This window comes from Euleptes europaea, chromosome 6 (genome assembly GCF_029931775.1).
Source record: "Euleptes europaea isolate rEulEur1 chromosome 6, rEulEur1.hap1, whole genome shotgun sequence".
Classification (NCBI taxonomy): Eukaryota; Metazoa; Chordata; class Lepidosauria; order Squamata; family Sphaerodactylidae; genus Euleptes; species Euleptes europaea.
The window spans coordinates 4,222,189-4,242,723 of NC_079317.1; the positions used below are offsets into that span (position 1 = coordinate 4,222,189).

Consider the following 20,535-nt stretch of genomic DNA (forward strand, 5'->3'; position numbering starts at 1 on the left):
CCCTAGCAAGATCAGGGCCCTGCGGGACCTTTGGGAATTCTGCAGGGCCTGCAAGACGGAGCTATTCCGTCAGGATTATGGTTGAGGCCAGCGACGGTTCTCATTATAATTACTGGCCTCCCTAGTCCTTCTCCCCCCCTTCCCCACTGCTGAGCACCACCCCTGCTATACTATTTGCGGGGGGGGGGTTAGATTCATCTGCCGCCTGCAGATTGCTATTCTGGGGGTTTTAGCGCCATTGAGGGGCATTATTGGGCTATTTTAAATTGTATTTTAAATTATATTTTTAAATGTGTTTTTTTCTTCATTATGTTTTAGATTGTGTAAGCCACTCTGTGCCCGACCTTTAGGTTGGGGAGAGTGGGGTAGAAATGTGGATGGATGGATGGATGGATGGATGGATGGATGGATGGATGGATGGATGGATGGATGGATGGATAGATAGATAGATAGATAGATAGATAGATAGATAGATAGATAGATAGATAGATAGATAGATAGATAGATAGATAGATAGCAGAGGGAGATCTGAGAAAGGCGAATGAAATTATACATGTGATGGAGGAAACAGATTGAGAACTTTTTTCTCCCTTTCACAGAATAGTTAGAAGGGCATCTGATGGAGTCGATGGTCAGTGGATTCAAGGCAAGACTTGCAAAGGAGAATCCGTGGCTCAGTGGCAGAGCATCTGCTTGGCATGCAGACGGTCCCAAGTTCAATCCCTGGCATTGCCAGTTAAAAGGATCAGGTGGTCCATGATAGGAAAGAGGTCTGCAGGAGACACAGGAGAGCCCCTGCCAGTCAGAATGGACAATAAGGACCTTGCCAGACTATGGTCTGAGTCAGTATAGGGCAGCCTCGTGCGCTCACTTACTTCTTCACTCAACGAGTAATTAATCGATGTGTGAGACAAGATGCTGGGCTAGATGGACCCTGGTCTGATCCAGCAGGGCTCTTCTCATGTTCTAATGAAGGCCTCGGCCCCTGTGCCTTGTTGTTGGCCCTCCGGTGGAACTGGTTGGCCCATACGTGAGAGAGGATGCTGGACTAGATGGACCCTCACTGGTCTGATCCAGCAGGGCTCTTCTGATGTTCTTAAGGTGGTTGGATCAAACATGAAAAACGGTTTGGCTCCCCTTTCGTCTGAGATGGAGTCCAGGCAGGGGAAGAATCCTCTGCCTCCCATCTGGCTACTGGCCACAAAGAGGAAAGTTTTAGCCCTGGGCCCCCCAACCTTTTTGAGCCTGTGGGTGCCTTGGGAATGCTGACACAGAGGTGGAACAACACAGAGACAGGAAGAGGAAGCTCATGAGCAGCGGACAAGAGGGGTAATTAAAAAAAAATACGCAGGGGAAAAGGGGTGTGTGGGACTAAAACCAACGCTGGAGTGGCGGCTGTCACTGAAATGTTATTTTAATCTGCCCAGCCAATCAGATCTCCAGTGGCCAATCAGAAGCTCTGTTGAGCAAGTGCCTGACCTGGACCCACCCACTTTCTAAAAACACTTAGGTGCCTGAAAAGGTGTTGGCGGGTGCCATGGCACTAGGGTTGCCAACCTCCAGGGACGAGCTGGAGATCGCCTGCTGTTACAACTGATCTCCAGCCAATAGACATCACTTCACCTGAAGAAAATGGCCGCTTTGGCAATTGGACTCTATGGCACTGAAGTCCCTCCCCAAACCCTGCCCTCCTTAGGCACCGCCCCCAAAACCTCCCTCCAGTGGTGAAGAGGGACCTGGCAACCCAACACAGCATCCATGGGCACCACACCGGGGACCCCTGCTTTATCAAATTGTCCTTTAGGCCGGCTTCAGCAGGTTTTGTGATCTTATGACTTAAAATGAGGAGGTAGAGAAGCACACAGACTCCCCCTGCAGGGTGTCTTGAACGGGGGTTTCTAGCGGCAGAACCAGCAGATTGCCCGTGTGGTGTAGTGATAGGATTTGGGAGAACCAGGTTCAAGTCCCCACTCTGGCCATGGAAACTCAATGGGAGACCCTGAGTCAGTCATACGCCCTTGGCTCGACCTACCTCACAGGGTTGTTGTGAGGATAAAACGGAGGACAGGAAAATGATGTAAGCCAATAAATAATGGGGGAAAAATTCCCCTCCTTTCACCACCTAGGAGGAAGAAGAAGCTGAACTTTTTTTTGCTCGGCAGTGCCACCAGCTGTTCAGAGGGTGAAAGTACCAATACCAACCGGCAAAGATCAGGGGATACCAGGGAGCCATAGAGTTGCCAACTCCAGACTGGTATATTCCTGGAGATTTGGGGGGGGGGATGAAACTTGAGGAAGACAGGGTTTTGGGAGGAGAAGGACCTCAATGGAGTATAATGCCATAGGCTCCACCCTCCAAAGCAGCCATTTTCTCCAGGGGGATTGATCTCTGTGGTTTGGAGATCAGTTGTAATTCCCCGAGATCTCCAGGCCCCACCTGGAGGCTGGCAACCCTAGGGAGCTCTGAGGATGCCACCCTCTGCTAGAACGTTGCGCAGTTGTGGCCTTTCTCATTACTCTGAACAACTTGTCAAGCCAACACAGACTAGGTCAGGGGTCCCCGACCTTTTTGAGCCTTTTTGGGCACATTTGGAAATCTGATACGGCAAGGTGGGCGCAGGAAGAAAATGGCAGCCATAAAATGGCTGCCGCAGGAGGCGGAGCCAGCCACAACGTGGTCGCCACAGCTTAACTTCGGTCACACAGTGCAGCTCTTTGTGCTGTGGTGGCAACTGGAGAAGAAGAAGAAGAAGAAGAAGGAGGAGGAGGAGGAGGAGAAGAAGAAGAAGAAGGAGGAGGAGGAGGAGGAGGAGGAGGAGGAGGAGGAGGAGGAGAAAGAAGAAGTGGTTTTTATACTCCTCTTTTCTCTACCTTTAAGGAGTCTCAAAGCGGCTTTCAATCGCCTTCCCTTCTCCCCGCCACAACAGGCACCTTGTGAGGTAGGTGGGGCTGAGAGGGTTCGGAGAGAACTGTGACTAGCCTAAGGTCACCCAGCAGTCCGCTGCTGAAATGGAGGAGCGAGGAATCAAACCCAGTCCTCCAGATTAGAGTCTGCCGCTCATGTGGTAGAGAGGGGAATAAAACCAGTTCTCTAGATCAGAGTCCGCCACTCTTAACCACCACACCACGCTGGCTCTCTTTTAAAAATCAACACAGCCAATCAAATCTCCAGTAGTCAATCAGATGCCCTGCTGGGCAGAAGTCCTACCTGGCCCCACCCACTTCCTAAAAATAATTGGCGGGCACAAAAAAAGGTGTGGTCAAGCTCCATGACGCCCAAAGTTACCATGTTGGGGACCCCTGGAGTAGGTGGTTCTTGGATGGCCCATTTCGGCCTACCTGCTCGGCGACTAGGGTTGCCAGGTCCCTCTTTGCCACCGGAAGGTTTTTGGGGTGGAGCCTGAGTAGGGTGGGGTTTGGGGAGAGGAGGGACTTCAATGCCATAGAGTCCGATGGCCAAAGCGGCTGTTTTCTCCAGGGGAACTGACCTCTATCAGCTGGAGATCAGTTGTAACAGCATGAGATCTCCAGCCACCACCTGGCAGTTGGCAACCCTATTGGCAACAGAGCCCCAGCTCTGCGTGTTAAAACTCCCAGGCTCAATTTGATGCCAGGGGGTCTCAGACAGACGGGAGGCACTGGGACCACGTACCTGTTGGTGTGGGAGTTGTTGTGCATGAACCAGCTCCGGTTGTTGTCCACGTACATGGCCCAGGCCTTGTCATCCTTCCCCAGCATGACATCCTTGAGCACGTCGACCCGGGCCACCCCAAAGGCCGGGTCCGGGTGGTTGTCGTAGCGGTCAATCGAGAGCTCCCAGTAGTGGAGCCCTTTGGAGAAGCCGGTCTTGCCCAGCACGACCCGGTCGTCGTAGCTGTTGCAAGTGACAGTCAGGTTGTCGTTGGAGAAGATGATGTCGGAGTGGGCGGTGCTGGGGTCGAAGGAGAACCAGGCGACTGGAAATGGACACGAGGGGCAGGGGAGTCAGTAGTGGGAAGGAGGTCGGGGAACCGGGGGTGCGCGGGAGGGAGAGGGAGCAGACAGGGACACGGCGCCATGCGGGGGTAAGGTGGGGACGCTGGGACTTGGGCCAGGCAGTTTGTTCTTTCCATGTGCTTCCCAGAAAAGGGTAACTGGCCAGTGTCAGCACATGGTGAGGTAAGAAGAAGGAGGAGGAGGAGTAGGAGGAGGAGGAGTTGGTTTTTATATGCTGACTTTTCTCTACCACTTAAGGCAGAATCAAACCAGCTTACAGTCGCCTTCCCTTCCCCTCCCCACAGACACCCTGTGAGGTAGGTGGGGCTGAGACTGCTCTAATAGAGTGGTGACTGGCCCAAGGCCACCCAGCTGGCTTTGTGTGGAGGAGTGGTGAAACAAATCCAGTTCACCAGATTAGCCTCTGCCGCTCATGTGAAGGAGTGGGGAATCAAACCCGGTTCTCCAGATCTTAACCACTACACCACGCTGACTCACCAGTGTGGGGCAGATGCCAGAGGTCAGGGCATTTCGTGGGGCCCGCTACCGCCGACTCCCCCCATCCACACACCTTACCTACTGCCCACCCTTCCCCCGCCAGCTCATCTGTGCTCCCAGCTAAACCCAGCATTGTGGGGGAAGAGCATGTGAGGGTGGCGCGGCGGCAATGGCGGCACCACCTCCAAGGATGCGGGCCACCTTGTGCTTTCAGGCGAAGGGCACGCAGGCGGCATGGGCGGCTTGGAGGGCAGGTGGCGGGAAGGCTCGCGAGCAGGGGAAGGAGACACAGGCAGGTGGGGGGACACAGGTCGGGGGAAAGGGAGGCGCGACTGGTGGGGTCTGGTGGTCGGGAGAGGGGAGGCCCGTGGAAACTCTCTGCCCAGGCCCCTCAAACCCTGGAACCGATCCTGCTAACTGGCAGACTCCCAAAAGGGGAACCACAGAGAAGCAGACTGGGAGGACAACAAGAAGAAAGGGGTCTGGATTCAGGTTTCTGATTAACAGCCTCAAACCCAGCTGAGGGGAAGGATGGACGGGGGGGTGGCTACGCAGGTGGTGCCAAATGCACCCTCCGTGACCATCCCATGACTATCTGCACACGGATTTCCTTCTTCGGCAGGCACAGCACGAACTTCGGGGCATGCATGTTATCAGATCTGGGCCCTGAGTTGAGACTCAGTTGCTATCCAAGGGTTGCGGAATTTGGGTCGCCAAAGATGGATGCTGACTCACTGGAACGGGGCTTCGTCTTGCTTTTTCGCCTTTCAGCTCGGCAATTTTCATTTTGCAAATAAAGGGACGAAATTTCAAATTTCAGGCGGCACTGAGAAGGATCGCCCATGAAAACATTGGACATTTATGCATGGCTGTTTCCTCGCGGTCACCCCGCCAACTGCTTCAGGGCTTTGCTTTGATGATGCTTGCATTTTCCAAACATCAGAGGCTCTCCCCACTCATTTCTGCGCGTGCCCACCCCCACCCCATTTCCTGGATTTGTGTTTAGCCAGCATCCAGGAAATGCCGGGGAAATGCGGGGGGAGAGCGAGGTGACCTCTGATGCAAGCACAATCAAAGCAAAGCCCTGAAGTAGTCAGCGGGGTGACCGTGAGGAAACAGCCATGCATAAATGGCCTTTCAGTCCAAAAGGAAACCCTCTTGTCTTTAAACATGTGTGTTGCTGAGCCCTGCAAACAAATTTACATCGCTTCATGAGACTTCCTCACTCCCAGCTGTACATAGATCCCATGCATTTCACAAATGGCTTTCAAATCCAGAATTGGTGATGGGGTGCAAAATCTGTCCTGTTGGGAGTCTTGCAGCCAGGTCCTGGAGCTGGAACGGGTGTGGAGTGATGCTGAAAACCCACCTCCATCCACCGCTTTTATCTAGCAATTGTCCTTCTTCCCTTCCCCCATTCTTTGCTGCTGCCGCAATAGCGGGGCTCTCAATCCGGTGCTTGCTGCTGAACCCCTAATTCATCTGTAGATTCAAGTCCAGTAGCAATTTAAAAAACAACAACAAGTTTTACAGGGGATGAGATTTCAAGAGTCAAAGCTCTCTTTATCAGACTCTCAAAGGGTCATACCCCGAAAATCTCGCCAGTCTCTAAGCTGCTCCTGGACTCAAGCCCAGCTGTTCCACTGCAGACCAACACGGATACCCTCGCAAACAAATTCATCTCTAAATTATCTTTCCCAAGCCAATTTCTAGCCCCTTAAAGCTATAGAAGAAAGCAGAGGTTTTACGTGGACAGCAGCAGAAGAGTTGGGTTTTCTATCCCGACTTTCTCTACCTTTTCTTAAAAGGAAGAATCAAACCGGCTTACAATCTCCTTCCCTTCTTCTCCCCACAACAGGCACCCTGTGAGGCAGGTGGGGCTGAGAGAGTGTGGAGAGAACTGTGACTGGCCCAAGGTCGCCCCAGCAGGTTTCATGTGGAGGAGAGGGGAATCGAACCCGGTTCACCAGATTAGAGTCCCCCGCTCTTATTCATCACACCACCCTGGCCCTCAACCCACACTGGCTCGACACCGCACTGGCAGCTTGCCATCATCACAAAAACCAGAGGAGGACAGAGCCAGAACATCCAAGGCTTTGGGAGGAAGGTTTTATTACGCCGCCCAGTTCCTCGCCTCTGCTGCGGTTGCTATGCAGAGGAAGGCACTGGCAAACCACCCCTTTTAGCCTCTTGCCGGGAAAACCCCATAAGGGTCGGGATAAGTCAGCTGCGACTTGACGGCACTTTACACACACACACCTGAGCACGCTGGTCTGTGTGCACGTAGGGGCTGCCACATTCTGTGCTCTGCGCCATGGTATGCATGCTTTTGCCGTGGGGATTCTTCGTTGCATAGAGTTTTCCCCTAATGCGAGAGAGAATGATGCATTCTATGGGCATGCCAGACTATCGTGGACCCCTAGTCGGGAGATGTAGGAGCTCCCACGTTCTACTCTGTCTCATACATCTATCAAATAAGGATTCCTATTAGGTGTAGTGGTTAAGAGTGGTGGTTTGGAGCGGTGGACTCTGATCTGGAGAGCCGGGTTTGATTCCCCACTCCTCCGCATGAGCGGCGGAGGCTAATCTGGTGAACGGGATTTGTTTCCCCACTCCTGCACACGAAGCCAGCTGGGTGACCTGGGGCTAGTCGCAGCTCTCTCAGCCCCACCTCCCTCACAGGGTGGGGAGGGGAAGGGAAGGTGATTGTAAGCCGGTTTGATTCTCCCTCAAGTGGTAGAGAAAGTCGGCATATAAAAACCAACTCTTCTTGACTTTTAAGTTAAATCCTAAACCCAGTGAATCCACTGAGCAATTTGAGGAGAAGTGGGCGTCTTTTTATACTTACATGAAATGCAGCTAATTTAAACATAATATGCTTAAACGTTATAATAAACTCTGAATTATATTTTTATCTCAATTAACTGCCAAGTAGAACATGAACTTTTAAAATATTATAAATCAGCCTGATGCAAGTATAACAAACTAAAGATATTTTGCAATTATGTTTTATTTAAAAATCATTTTATAATACTGTATTGTTTTTATAATGATAACGTTTTCCCCTTCCCCTTTTCTCTTCCTGTACCCTCCAATTATATAAATAAAATAATAAAAAGTTTAAAAAAAAAAACCAACTCTTCTTCTTCTAATGCGGAAGAGGACAAAGGAACCTTTGCATACGTGAAGCTTCCTATGCATGCTGGGAGGCCGTGGAGCTTCCGGAGAGTGACCTCCACAAGCGCAAATTCCAACTCCACCCTTTGGGTTGGGTAACAAGAATTCCTACAGACAAGACACCACCTTCTTAGCATACACACAAGAGAAGCACACTTCCTTGGCCATGCCACACATATTATTTTTTTTTTTAATCTCCAACCAGCACATGGGATTTACTGGGCACCCCACCTCCACAACCGCCCCATGCATTCAAGAATTTCCTACCTGCTACCAGTTTTTTAATATCAACTGTAGTCATTCCCAAGAGAGATGCATGAAGGGAAAACAAACAGGAAGCAAAGTCGGCAGTTACATACAGAGACTGACACGTCCCGTGGCGGGTTATATAGCTTTCGTCCATCGGCTTGCCCTTTGCCCCACAAAAAAAATCCATACATTATTTCAGTGTTCGCAGAAAACCCTGCATAGGTATACACAGAACACACCCAGGACCATGTCACATGCAGAGATGGGAGAAAGAAGGCGATCAAAGCCAGCCGGGCTCGTTCCAAAAAACGGGCCCCTCGTTTTTCAAAAATTTAAACCAGGTCTAGATTTCCAGGGCTGAATCCAAGCTGGCTTCGAGGGGGTCCTTCTTTAAATGTCTGGCCCCGATCCAGCGTACCCTTCTGAGTGCCGCAGCCTCATCACACCACCATGACCGTAGCAGTTGGGATGCTAGCCTTGTCTTGGGGAGTGCTGGGTTCGAATGTCTGCTCAGCGATGGGTAGCTGTGGGCCGGTGAAAGCCACTTTGTATGAAGGGAACTCAAATTTGTCCTGAGCTAGAAAGCTATACAGCAGGGGTCCCCAATGCGGTGCCCGTGTGCACAATGGCACCCGTTGCCACCTTTCCTGACGCCCATCAAGTGTTTTAGAAAGTGGGAGGGGCCAAGGGGGGGGCTTTCCCAGCAAGGCTTCTCATTGGCCACTGGAGATTTGATGGGCTGTGCAGATTTCTTTTAAAACCGTCGCTTTGGCAGCAGCTGCCACCACAGTTCAAGGATCTACAGCGTGCTCTTGAAGTTAAGCGGTGGCAATGCATTTGCGGCTGGCCCCTCCTCCTGCGGCAACCATTTTTGCGGCAGCTGTTTCGTTGCTGCCCTCCCTGTGACCAAAGGTAAGCTGCAGCCGCCGTTTTGTGGCTGGCTCCCCCTCCTGGGGCAGCCGTTTTGGGGCCGTGCCCGCCATGCTGGATCAGGATTCCCAAGGGCCCACCGGCTCAAAAAGCTTGGGGGACAACAAATAATATATGCTAATAATATTTTATGATATAAATTGTTTTATATCATAAAAATTAATACAAATTTATATTAAAAAAGCTTGGGCGACCACTGCTGTAGACCTTATCGGGCCCAAGAGCTGTGTGGCTCTTTGCTTTGATACACCTCTCCCCACGGTTTAGGTCAGGGCCTTTCCGGATAGGGATACATTGGGACATTCGGCGCATGCTCAGGCTATCCTGCCAGCATCTCAGGGCGTGATGAGCTCCTGGCCATCAGGGGCCTTCCAGGTGTTTTCCTTGTAAGGGAAAGGCCCTGGCTTCCCTTTCTACTTCTCTGTGTGCAGCTCCTAAGTTCAGCTCTTTGTTGGCTCTTCTTACCAGGGGTTCCTTCACTTCCTGACTCCACATGTACCTCCAATAGGGTTGCCAGGTCCAGGCTTTTGAGGCGGGGTCTGAGGAGGGAGGGCTTTGGGGAGGGGAGGGGCTTCAATGCCATAGAGTCCAATTGCCAAAGCGGCCCTTTTCTCCAGGGGAAGGGATCTCTCTTGGCTGGAGATGAATTGTAATAGCAGGAGATTTTTTGCCTTCCTCTGGGCACAGGGCAGGGGTCATCGGGAGAGTGGGAGTAGTTGTGAACTTCCTGCGTTGCATAAGGGGTTGAACTAGATGACCCTTGGGGTCCCTTCCAGCTCTGTGTTTCTAGATATCTGCTTTCTCCATTAAGCTTGAAATAAAAAATGGCACACATTCATTTTTGAAACCACTACAAACAAATATTGACAGACATTTTCTCGGATTAAATGTTCACCAGATTTAAAAAAGAAAACCAGAGCAACAAATGACCAAAACGAGGGCGAGGGCGCCGAAGGGGAATAAATATACTTGCCTAATTGAGAGAAAGGTCCTGCCTGAGCATCAAAACCTACAAAGAGATACTACATTTCACACTTCGACACTCGGGAATGCAACCCTGATCGCGCAACCGAAATCCCTCCAAAGCATTTGCAAAACTCAGCTGCCGGAGCCAATGGCCAGATTCATGTCAAAAAGCGGAAGTCCTGGATATCAAATAGGGTTGCCAGCTCCAGGTTGCGAAATACCTGGAGATTTTGGGGGTGGAGCCTGAGGAGGGTGGGGTTTGGAGAGGGGAGGGACTTCAATGCCATAGAGTCCACCTAGTACTTGGAGGTTGGCAACCCCAGGTTTGGGGAGGGGTGGGACCTCAGTAGGGCATAGTGCCGTAGAGTCCACCCTCCAAGGCAGCCATTTTTTTCCAGGGGAAACTGATCTCTGTAGCCTGGAGATCAGCTGTAATTCCAGGAGATCTCCAGGGCCCGCCTGGAGGCTGGCAACCTCATGCTCCACAAACAGAGAAGAATTTGGTCCAGAATGCATCCAACTCTACTTATAGGAGTTTGAGGGGCAGCTTTTCAAATGAATCTGGCCTCGAACTGGTTTGGGAAATCACCTTTGTCATGATTTGGCGCTCTCCCAGTACACAGGTTCCGTTTAAATAATAGTAAGAGCAGCAAAGACGCATCAAACCACATTCTGTAAGAGTTCGGTTGCTCCTCTGGCCCTCCGTTTCTCCACCCCCGCCCCTCTATGCCCAGCTTAAGACCAGGTTGCTCCAAAGATACAAACTTCACATACAGGTAAGCAGGCAAAACCGTCAACTCTTCGTACACTGGACACCAGGTAGTTAACGTTCAGGAATGGGAAATGCCAACAGCCAGTTGCACGAAAGCAAGGGAGATGCAAAACCCATAGAAAAAGCACAATGGGGGGGGGGAACTGAACCAAAAAGGGAAGGCCGAGCCGCAGCCCCACCGTGTAGCCGATCAACTAAAAGTCTGCATCATTCTTCATTCCAAATCATAGGGTCGAAAGAAAACAAAATGGCTGGGCTATTCTCCGTCAGCTTACGTCGGCTTCCGGCAGCCGGTGTAAGCTTGTGGCGATTAGAGAATCCCCCAAAAAGGAAATGTGAAAATTTTGAGTCTTCTGTAGGTGGGAGAAGAGAATCCAGGCCCTTTTGAAAGTGAGTGAATAGAGGTCTCAATCCTGCCTGAACCCTTGTGCTGGGGGGGGAGAAGGTTGCCAACTCCAGGTTGGGCAATTCCTGGAGATTTGGGGGGGGTGGATCCTGGAGAAGTGGGGTTTGGGGAGGGGTGGGAACTCAGAGTAGTATAATGCCACAGAGTCCACCTTCCAAAGCAGCCATTCTCTCCAGGGGAACTGCTCTCTGACATCCGGAGATGAATTCTATTTCCAGGAGGTACCACCCTAGATGAAGGCAGCCCTAGATGAAGAGTCTGGTGACCCATTCACGCTGCTGGCACCAGCAGCAAACAGGGCTGCACGTCTGGCAAAAAATGCAGGACCCTGAAGAATTTCCATCCTTTCTGGTCGACTGCTGAAGAAATAAAAGCCAGCCTGGCTCAATTCAGGCCCTGCCGCAGGATCCACAACCTTTAGTAAAAATCTTCTCTACTGTGCTTTCGGTGGGCTTGCAAAGAAACCAGATTTTCAGGGGGGGGAAGCACTTCAAACTGTATAAACCCGTGGCATAGCGTTCCCTTGCAAAGCCTCCCGGCCCATTGTAAACAGGCACAAGAAAGGTTGCTAGCCCAGCCCTCATCCTTGATGGGCTAGGTTTCTGTGAGCGGGGAGGTTTTGTTTCACAGGAAGGGGATGCAGTCAGGTGTTTCCTCACCTGCATTCTGAAAGGGTGCTATCAATGCTATCACTTCAGCGGGAGCCAGTTGCAGAAGATAGCTGTGTAGGTCTGAGCTGAGCCGCTAGATTCGAGTCCGTTAGCACCGTAGAGACCCACAAGATTTTCAGGGTGCGAATTTTCGAGAGTCAAAGCTCTAGAAAATCCAATGAAGGGAGCTTTGATTCACAAAAACACATACCTGAAAAATCATGTTCCACAGGGAGTGGGGAATGGTTGTGGGAATCTGCCCTTGACTATGGCTAACAAAATGCCTTCAGGATAAGAGAACACCTAGCGCCAGAAGCCCAATCTATATACATTGGGGGAAGGGCTGGTTTTTTGTTGGTAGCATGTGCTTGATCGATCTAGATTCGAATCCAGCGCCACCCTAGAGCAGGGGTCCCCAATCTTTTTCAGCTTGTGGGCCCTTTTGGAATTCGGAAACAGGGTGGTGGGCACAACCCCAAAATGACTGCTGCAGGAGGCGGAGCCAGGCACAAGATGGCTGACACAGGAGGCGGAGCCAACCACAGAAAGTCAGGGAGTTAAGCAAGTCATAATGATAATAGTAACTCTTCAACATTTCAGGCAGGATCGATGCTTGACTGGAGGCCTTTTTAAATGAACCAGTTGTTGAAAAGTATTTCCTTGCTGACACACAGCTTACCTTCTGCCAAATCCATTTTTTTTCACTTGGTGCGCAAAAGCCCCACCAAGCTCCTTCCACTTTTAAAAAATACTTGGCAGGTACCAGGAAAGGTGTCAGTGAGCATCCTAGTGCCCGAGGACACCACATTGGGGGTCCCTGCCTTAGGGACCAACAAGATTTTCAGGATATAAACGTCCAAGAGTATCTTACACACCAAAAATCTTGTTGGCCTCTAAGGTGCTACTTGACTCGAATCTAGCTCCTCTACTGCAGACCAACATGGCTACCCTCTGAAAACTTGATTTCTCTAGTATTGTTATTTTTAAAAAAAGCTGTCACAGAGACATGCTTTGTACATTTGCGACCATTAGACTCTCTTTTCTGTATCCCAGGTACCTCCACTCCAAAACCCTGAAAGCAGAGCCTGCGGGACTGGGACTGCCTGTCTATCCATCACGGTTGTGACGCAGAAACAAACACAACAGAGTCCACATCTTCAGAGTTTCCTCCACACAGGAAAGCAGGCCACTGACAACATAGAACAACTGACCCTGTCTCACATGGATGTCATGGGTGGGTAGGTGTGGGGGGGACTAAAAAAATCCAAAAAGAAAAGAAGCAAAACAGCAACAAAACAAGAACCGGACCCCCAAACAAGCGGGGGGGACGTCCGGAAGCACAGCGTCACAGGCGACGTCCGGAAGCACAGTGCCACAGGCAACGCCCGGCGTGCTCGGTTCACCCACCAGCGGAATTGAGAGACTGCAAAGAAGAGTGCAAGCTCATTTGGTGGGCTGAGGATCGGAGCTCAAAGTAGGATCTCCCCGGGAAGCTGTTTTGCAGGTTTAGGGTGGAAGAGAAGGGGCTGGCTCTGCGCAGCTGCAACCTTTCCAAAGGCACGGGGAAGGTCAGGGCTTGCTCCTCAGGCTCGGAGTCTAAACGCAAGAGCAAGGCAAACTCGAGGTCAGAACTCCGTTATTAGGCCATTACCTGAGACGCGATTCCAGCACGGAGCACGGACCCTTACCTGTGTGGGCGCAATGGGGTTAGAGGAGCTGCCTGTTCAGAACGGCACACAAGGCTGCGATTCTGCCGCACCTAACGTGGTTTCTAGTGTAAAACACGGGCTCTTCCAGCTCCTGGTTGTCGTTTTACTAACAGGGCAAGGGGCTAGTCCTCATTGTGCGAGAATAACCATGAAGGCTAAAAAGGTGCAACACGAGCAGAAAGGGATGCTAATCTGGTCTCGGCGCCCTCACTCATCCAGCCGTGACCCCTCCCCGCGAGTCTCCGCGGCTCTTCTCCAAATCCACATTTAATCACAGATTGTGCAATTTAACAGAGAATTTAACCTGTAACCGTTTTGCAGCAGAACGACCGCAGCTTGAATACCAGCCTGGCCTGTTGTCTTACAATTGGTGTGTGGAATTTTCCAGCACTCCTTTCCGATCCTGCAGGCCCGACCAGCCCCCTAGCAAATGGATTTGGGAACAGCTGGCTAGCTAGCCTGGCTAGCAACAGCAGAACGACATCTCAAGTTCGAATCAGCCCACCAAGATCTCTGCTGGAAAAGATGGACGGCCCGATGCACGGCCATTCAGCGCTCTGCCCTTTGCTGCTTCTTGCTACTGGGTGTTGGGTGGCAGCCATCAGTTCCCACATGAAGATGGAAAGAGCTCTGGACTCCACTGGATCCAGTCCTGCTGTCCTTCGGTATCCTTAGTCTGACCAGCAGTGTGCTAACTGATCCCTCTCACTACGTCAGGTTAGAGAAAGGTCTTTCTCCAGCACCTATGCTATTCTATCTGGAGGTGGCAGGGATTGAACTTGGGACCTTCTGCGTGTGAAGCCTGCGCTCTACCGCTGACCCACACCCCCACCTGCACCAAGGGAAATGCAATTCAAGGAGCAATAACCGATGCGTTGGTCCAGAGTCCATCATGCCAAAGCAAGCAAGATCTTGGCGTCCTGGTTGCTACAACAGGCTTCAGCCTAGTCTAGGAGAACAAGACGTTACCCTTAGCTAGGGCTGCCAATGCTGGCTTGGGAAATTCCTGGGAATCTTGGGGGGGGGGTGCTTGGGGAGTGGAATTTGGGGAATGGGAGGGAGTTCAGTGGGGATGAGGTCTCATGTCTTGCTCTGTAACATCCTGGGCCATCATGTCCAGGTCAAAAGGCAGCTATGGCCATTTATGCAGGGCTGTTTCCCTCACGGTCACCTCCGCCGACTGCTCTGGCACTTCGTTTGGATTATGCATGCCTTTCCCGGCCGTCAAAGGTCGCCCCGCTCTCCCCGGGCCTTTCTGTGTGTTTCGCCTGTGTTTTCCGGATGCGAGAATCCAGAAAATGTGAGCAAAACGCTCGGAAACACACGGGGAGAGCGAGGCGACCTCTGACGATCGGGAAAGGCATGCATAATCAAAGCGAAGAAGTACAATTGGTTTTTATATGCCAACTTTTTCTACCACTTAAGGAAGAATTAAACCGGCTTCCAATCACCTTCCCTTCCCCTCCCCACAACAGACAGCCTGTGAGGTAGGTGGGGCTGAGAGAGCTCTAAGAGAGCTGTGACTAGCCCCAGGTCACCCAGCTGGCTTTGTGTGCAGGAGTGGGGAAACAAATCCAGTTCACCAGATTAGCCTCCGCCGCTCATGTGGAGGAGCGGGGAATCAAACCCGGTTCTCCAGATTAGAGTCCACTGCCCCAAACCGCCGCTCCTAACCACTACACCAGGTTGGCTCTCACGAAGCACTGGAGCAGTTGGGGAAACAGCCCTGCGTAAATGGCCAATGAGAAAACTGCACTATTTCTGTTCTGTAAAAATTGGGTTATATTTGTGCATGTAGACATTTAAAAAAACAAATTCCATACCTAGGCAGAAATACATACACGTGCCCTCAGCAAACATGCCTGGGCAAGCCAACCTGAGTCTTTCTTAGCTGCGTAGCAACACTCAGTCAAAAACGCATGTTCAGAATATTGCCACGGAGTATCCTTCCGGTATTTGGGGGAGGCTCAGAACTTAAAAATCAAGATGTTGGGAAGGAAGGAGAAAGTAGCGGACGGGGTGTGGGAAGGACGAGAGGCCGGATTGCCAGACCCCCACCAGAGGCAGAGGATCCCCTGCTTTGGGCGCTCTCCCCCTGGTGCCGTTCAGCCAGCCGGTGAGGCTCTTACCAGGAGGCCTCGGCCTCAACGCCGATGGCGTGTTGGCATTACTTCTGGAAGTGACATCATCATGTCACCGACAACGTGGGAGATGCTCTGGTATTTAGGCAAAACCCTGGTAAAAACAGCTTCTACCATAGGCCGTTTATGCAGGGTCGATTTCGATGCTCGCTCAAAGCTGCTTTTTAAAATCTGCCCTTTAAAATGACTATTCATGGTCCCGATGCAAGAGGAGAAAGTCAAACAAATTCCACGCCCCCCCCACTCGCCTGCTCCTTCGTTCCTTCATTTGCATAGCCATTAGCAATAGTCGTTTGCATAGCTAAGCCGCGGCTGTGATTTTTCACGGTTCCTTCAGTGAATGCTTCAATGCGGGGGTGGGGGTGGCAGAGCAAATGCAAAAGGTCGCGTTAAAGGGGCTCTTAAGAAATACGAAGCAGGTATTAGCAGCGAAGGCTGGAATGACATCGTGAAGAACTAAAAAAAAAAATACGGGGCACTTCAGCCTGGAACGCGCTGCTAATTACCAAGCATAAACGGCCATAGAGCTTTGTGCCCGAATACCAGAGCATCTTCCATGTGGTCAGCGACATGATAATGTCATTTCCAGAAGTGATGTCAATATCAGGGCACCCAACAGCATTGAGGCCTAGGACTTAATTTGCAACTATTAAACGCCCCCCCTGCCAGTTGCCAGGAGGTACCTGGCAATCGTAGCAAGAGGCAGGTGACAAAGAGGGGGCAAACTGAAGCACCAAACAATGCACACGTCCCCAAGGGAGTGGGCCCTTGGCATGTGCGCGCACGACAACGCTGCGCCACCCATGGAATAAGGCTCTCATGACCGTGGCTTACCCTCAGAGGTCTGCAGGACGAGCGTCTTGCTGTAGGGGCTGACCCCTGTCTTGTTGAAGGCCTTGACCCGGGCACTGTAGGTGCTGTTGAAGTGAAGCCCGTCCACGGTACACATCATCTCCTTCCCCACGTACACCTCCTAGATGCCAAGCAGAGGAAAGGGCTTTCTACCAACCCAGCAAAGCAAAACCGCCCTCTAGAAACATCCCTATAACGAACATATCAACTAAAGAAAACCCACATTGGCTCTCACTGTGGCTAGAGAAAGATTCGAGTCCAGTAGCACCTTAAAGATGAACGAGATTTCCAGGGTGTAAGCTTTGGAGCCACGTGGCGCAGAGTGGGAAGCTGAAGCACTGCAGTCAAAAGCTCTGCTCACAACCTGTGTTCGATCCCAATGGAAGTCAGTTTCAGGTAGCCGGCTCAAGGTCGACTCAGCCTTCCAGTCTTCTGAGGTCGTTAAAATGAGTACCCGGCTTGTAGATGACTGGGGAATGGCAAACCACCCCTAATCTATCCATCTCATGTTGGGTCTTCCTCTTTTCCTGCTGCCTTCAACTTTAACTAGCCGAATCAACCCTGGCGATCAATGGGGTGACAGATGTCGCAGCCAGATCGCCCTCACATCTGACTTTTCCTAGCATGATTTTCTTTCCCAGTGACTCTTGTCTTCTCATAATGTGACCAGAATACGATAGTCTCTGTTGAGTCATTTTAGCTTCTAGGGTCAGTTTGAGGGCCATGTAGGAAACACTAGGAAATATATGCATATTATAGAGGGCTTCATTAAAGCATAAGAGGGGATTCATTAATGCTGTGTCAATATGGCGTTTCCAGTTAAAGGGACTTGGCAGGTGGGTGATGGGAAAGACCCCTGCCTGAGACCCTGGAGAGCCGCTACCGGTCTGAGTAGACAATGCTGACTTTGATGGACCAAGGGGTCTGATTCAGTGTAAGGCGGCTTCATGTGTTCAATATATAAAAGCACAGCAAGCAAGAGTTAATTCAATCAGTTAGGAACACCTTCAGGCAGAGTAAGGGACAGTTAGTGGTTTTGTTAAGAAAACACCTATGGAATCTACTAGTGGTTTTTCTCACTGCAAAGGTTTACAACACTATATCCTGGCTGCCAGCAAATTAGTGTTTCCTAAACCAGATAGTTAATCAGCTATCTTTGTAACAAAGGGCGAAAACGCAAGGTCGCTTTAGCCTCCTTTATTCCCTGTTTCAGCCAGGATTCAGCCAGGATCGGATGCACGTCCGGCGAAACACATGTGTTCGATCCTGGCTGAATCCTGGCTGAAACAGGGAATAAAGGAGGCTAAAGCGCCCAGGCGTTTCCCCCAAAGATAGGACAAGTATAAAGGAACATTGGGCAAACCACACGCAGGTAGCAAGGATGAGTCAATAAGGGGCCCAACTAAGCTCAAGAGAAATGCTTGCTTAAAGAGAGCAAGGAAACCAGTAAATTGAGAAACAATTAAGGTGGAAGATAGGCGTCATGCTATTATACGGAACTAAAGATGTGTATAAAAGGATGTCTGGAACAACTGATTGTTGGAGAACTGCTCTGAGCGCGGATGCTCCTTTGTCTCCCGCCAGCTTATGGAATAAAAACTTCTTTGCTCTCTCAATCTCTGAGTCGTCTCCTCCTTGAGTTGAGATCTGTGCAAGGAGGAGCGACCCCTTGTGGCCAACAAGTTCAGGCTTGATTTGATCTATAACCCACTGATTTATTTGTTTGTTGGTGGTCCACTGCATCCGTAACACTCTCCTCCAACACCACATCTCAAAGGAATGTACTTTGAGATATGATAACCATCTTCAAGTACCTGAGGGGCTGTCATACAGAGGATGGTGCCGAGTTGTTTTCTGTTGCCCTAGAAGGTCGGACCAGAACCAACGGGTTGAAATTAAATCAAAAGAGTTTCCGTCTAGACGTTAGGAAGAATTTTCTAACAGTTAGAGAGGCTCCTCAGTGGAACAGGCTTCCTTGGGAGGTGGTGGGCTCTCCTTCCCTGGAGGTTTTTAAGCTGAGGCTAGATGGCCATCTGTCAGGATTGCTGATCCTATGACCTTAGGCAGTTCATAGGAGGAAGGGCATCTTGGGCATCTTCTGGGCACTGGATGTGTGTGTGTGGGGATGTGGTAGTGAATTTCCTGCATTGTGCAGGGGATTGGACTAGATGACCCTGGTGGTCCCTTCCAACTCTATGATTCTATTATTCTACTTTCTTCCTATCAGCTTTCTTCATTGTCCTGCTTTCACACCCGTACATAGTAACAGGGAATACGACGGCGTGACTTAACTGTCTGCAATACTCACCCTGAACTGGCCACCGTTCCCGTCGTCCAGTTCCAGGATGTACCCCTCGACCTGCACGGTGGAGAGCGGCGGCTGCTTCCACGACAAGGTGGCGCTGTTGTTATGGGTGCAGCACTCTTCCAGCTGCAGGATCGGCGGGGCCGGCACTGGGGAGGAAGCTAAACAGACATTAGTGTAACCCTGACTTCTCCCGCCAACCACAATGGAAACCTTTAGCCTCTGGGCTCTGCAAGGATTCGCTCGGTCCAGATCCACAGGCGATTTAAGAACATGGCCGTGAACGATAGCAAGGCTAGAAAGCAAACCTCAGTTCAGGAGCCGAGGTCGAAAGTGAGGCCTTTTCCAAGCGCCGAAGCAACACGATGCAACGCAATGGCAAGCTGGAGTAGCCAAAGAGTGAGGAAGATACGCTGGAGGCAGGGTTGCCAGGTCCCTCTTCGCCACTGGCAGGAGGTTTTGGGGGCGGAGCCTGAGGAGGGAGGGGTTTGGGGGAGGGGAGGGACTTCAATGCCATAGAGTCCAATTGCCATTTTCTCCAGGCAGACTGATCTCTATCAGCTGGAGATCAGTTGTAATAGCAGGAGATCTCCAGTTAGTTCCTGGAGGTTGGCAACCCTATCTGGAGGTAGAGTTGCCAACTATGGTTGCCAGGTACCCCCTGGCAACTGGCGGGGGAGAAGTAGGGTTGCCAACCTCCAGGTACTTATCAAATTCTTATCAGTTTCTATATTCAAGTGCAAAACGACAACATTACAAGTTCTTACAAATATTATATACAAATATATACAGCAATTGTCAGTAATATGACAAACAACAATGTAACAAGCACAATGGCTGTCTCCAAGAAGACGAAAGCAAGAGAATCCAAATAAATGGTAAAGGTTCTTTTAACTCAGTGTCTAGAATATAAGATTCGGTGCTCCAAAAGTGCTTGTTTGGCAAAAGGCGAGGAGAAAAAGGAGGGAACGCTATTCTGGATACTCGTAGCGCTTTCACCATAAATATAGCTTCATCAGCCTCAAAACTAGAGGATAAAGCCCATGGTCTCACATAATTTCTGTCTGGGAGGTCCATATTCTTTTGTCCATAATCATATTTTTAAGTTATAAGTTTTGGAGTATTATGATACTTGTAAATGTATACTTGTAAATTTTTTAATAGTATTTTTTTTATATAGCTCCCGCAAAGAATGGGCTGCTCCTCAGGCTCCGCCCCAAAAACCTCCCACCAGTGGGGAGGGACCTGGCAACCCTAGGGAGAAGTGTGTGGTCTTACCAGGCTTAAAATGAGGCTTAGCCCTTGACGTCGCTGACACAATGATGTCACTTCTGGAAGTAATGTCATCACATCAGCAACATCAAGGGAGATGCTGTGGTATTTGGGGCAAAAACTCTATGGTTGAATCTGTTAGTATCATAGTGTTTTTCCCAAATACCGGAGTCTCCCTTGATGTTGCCAGTGTGAAGATGTCATTTCTGGAAGTAGGGTCGCCAGGTCCCTCTTCGCCACCCATCTACACCTTCTATTATGAAGATCCAATGATTATTCATACATGTACCTGATGGACTTTTTTAATGAGAATTCCTACAAATATATTAAGAAAACTATATTGCATTGAGACTGCATCGAACATTGATTGCATATTTTGTATAAATTTGATATAAGTGCTACTTGTGTGTATTCCCACTTGCTTGTTTTTGAATGTTTAAACACAATACAGTTGTTGTCATTTTGTGCTATACTGTTCCGGTGCTGTTTTCCAAACCTTGCGGCATTGGCACGGAAGTGCTTTGATTTTGGGTTAGTACTTGGAGGCTGGCAACCCTATCTGGAAGTGATGTCATCATACCGGCGACCTCGAGGCCTAAGCCTCATTTTGAGCTCAGCTTCCCCCTCTCCCTC

General features: G+C 50.3%; 1 protein-coding gene across 6 annotated transcripts in view; it reads right to left on the minus strand.

Moving 5' to 3' along the window:
- Window positions 1-20,535, minus strand: part of TRIM9 (tripartite motif containing 9) — a 94,378-nt gene that overhangs the window by 1,958 nt on the left and 71,885 nt on the right. The window contains exons 6-11 of one of the 6 annotated variants that reach the window (XM_056852225.1): window positions 18,634-18,779; window positions 16,308-16,446; window positions 13,031-13,219; window positions 9,803-9,838; window positions 7,918-7,941; window positions 3,653-3,956 (exon numbers count right to left, since the gene is read on the minus strand). In XM_056852225.1, coding sequence (XP_056708203.1) covers window positions 3,653-3,956; window positions 7,918-7,941; window positions 9,803-9,838; window positions 13,031-13,219; window positions 16,308-16,446; window positions 18,634-18,779 — 838 coding nt within the window. Of the gene's footprint in view, window positions 1-3,652; window positions 3,957-7,917; window positions 7,942-9,802; window positions 9,839-13,030; window positions 13,220-16,307; window positions 16,447-18,633; window positions 18,792-20,535 lie in introns of all 6 variants that reach the window. The other 5 variants (XM_056852224.1, XM_056852226.1, XM_056852227.1 and 2 more) reach the window with 5 other exon arrangements.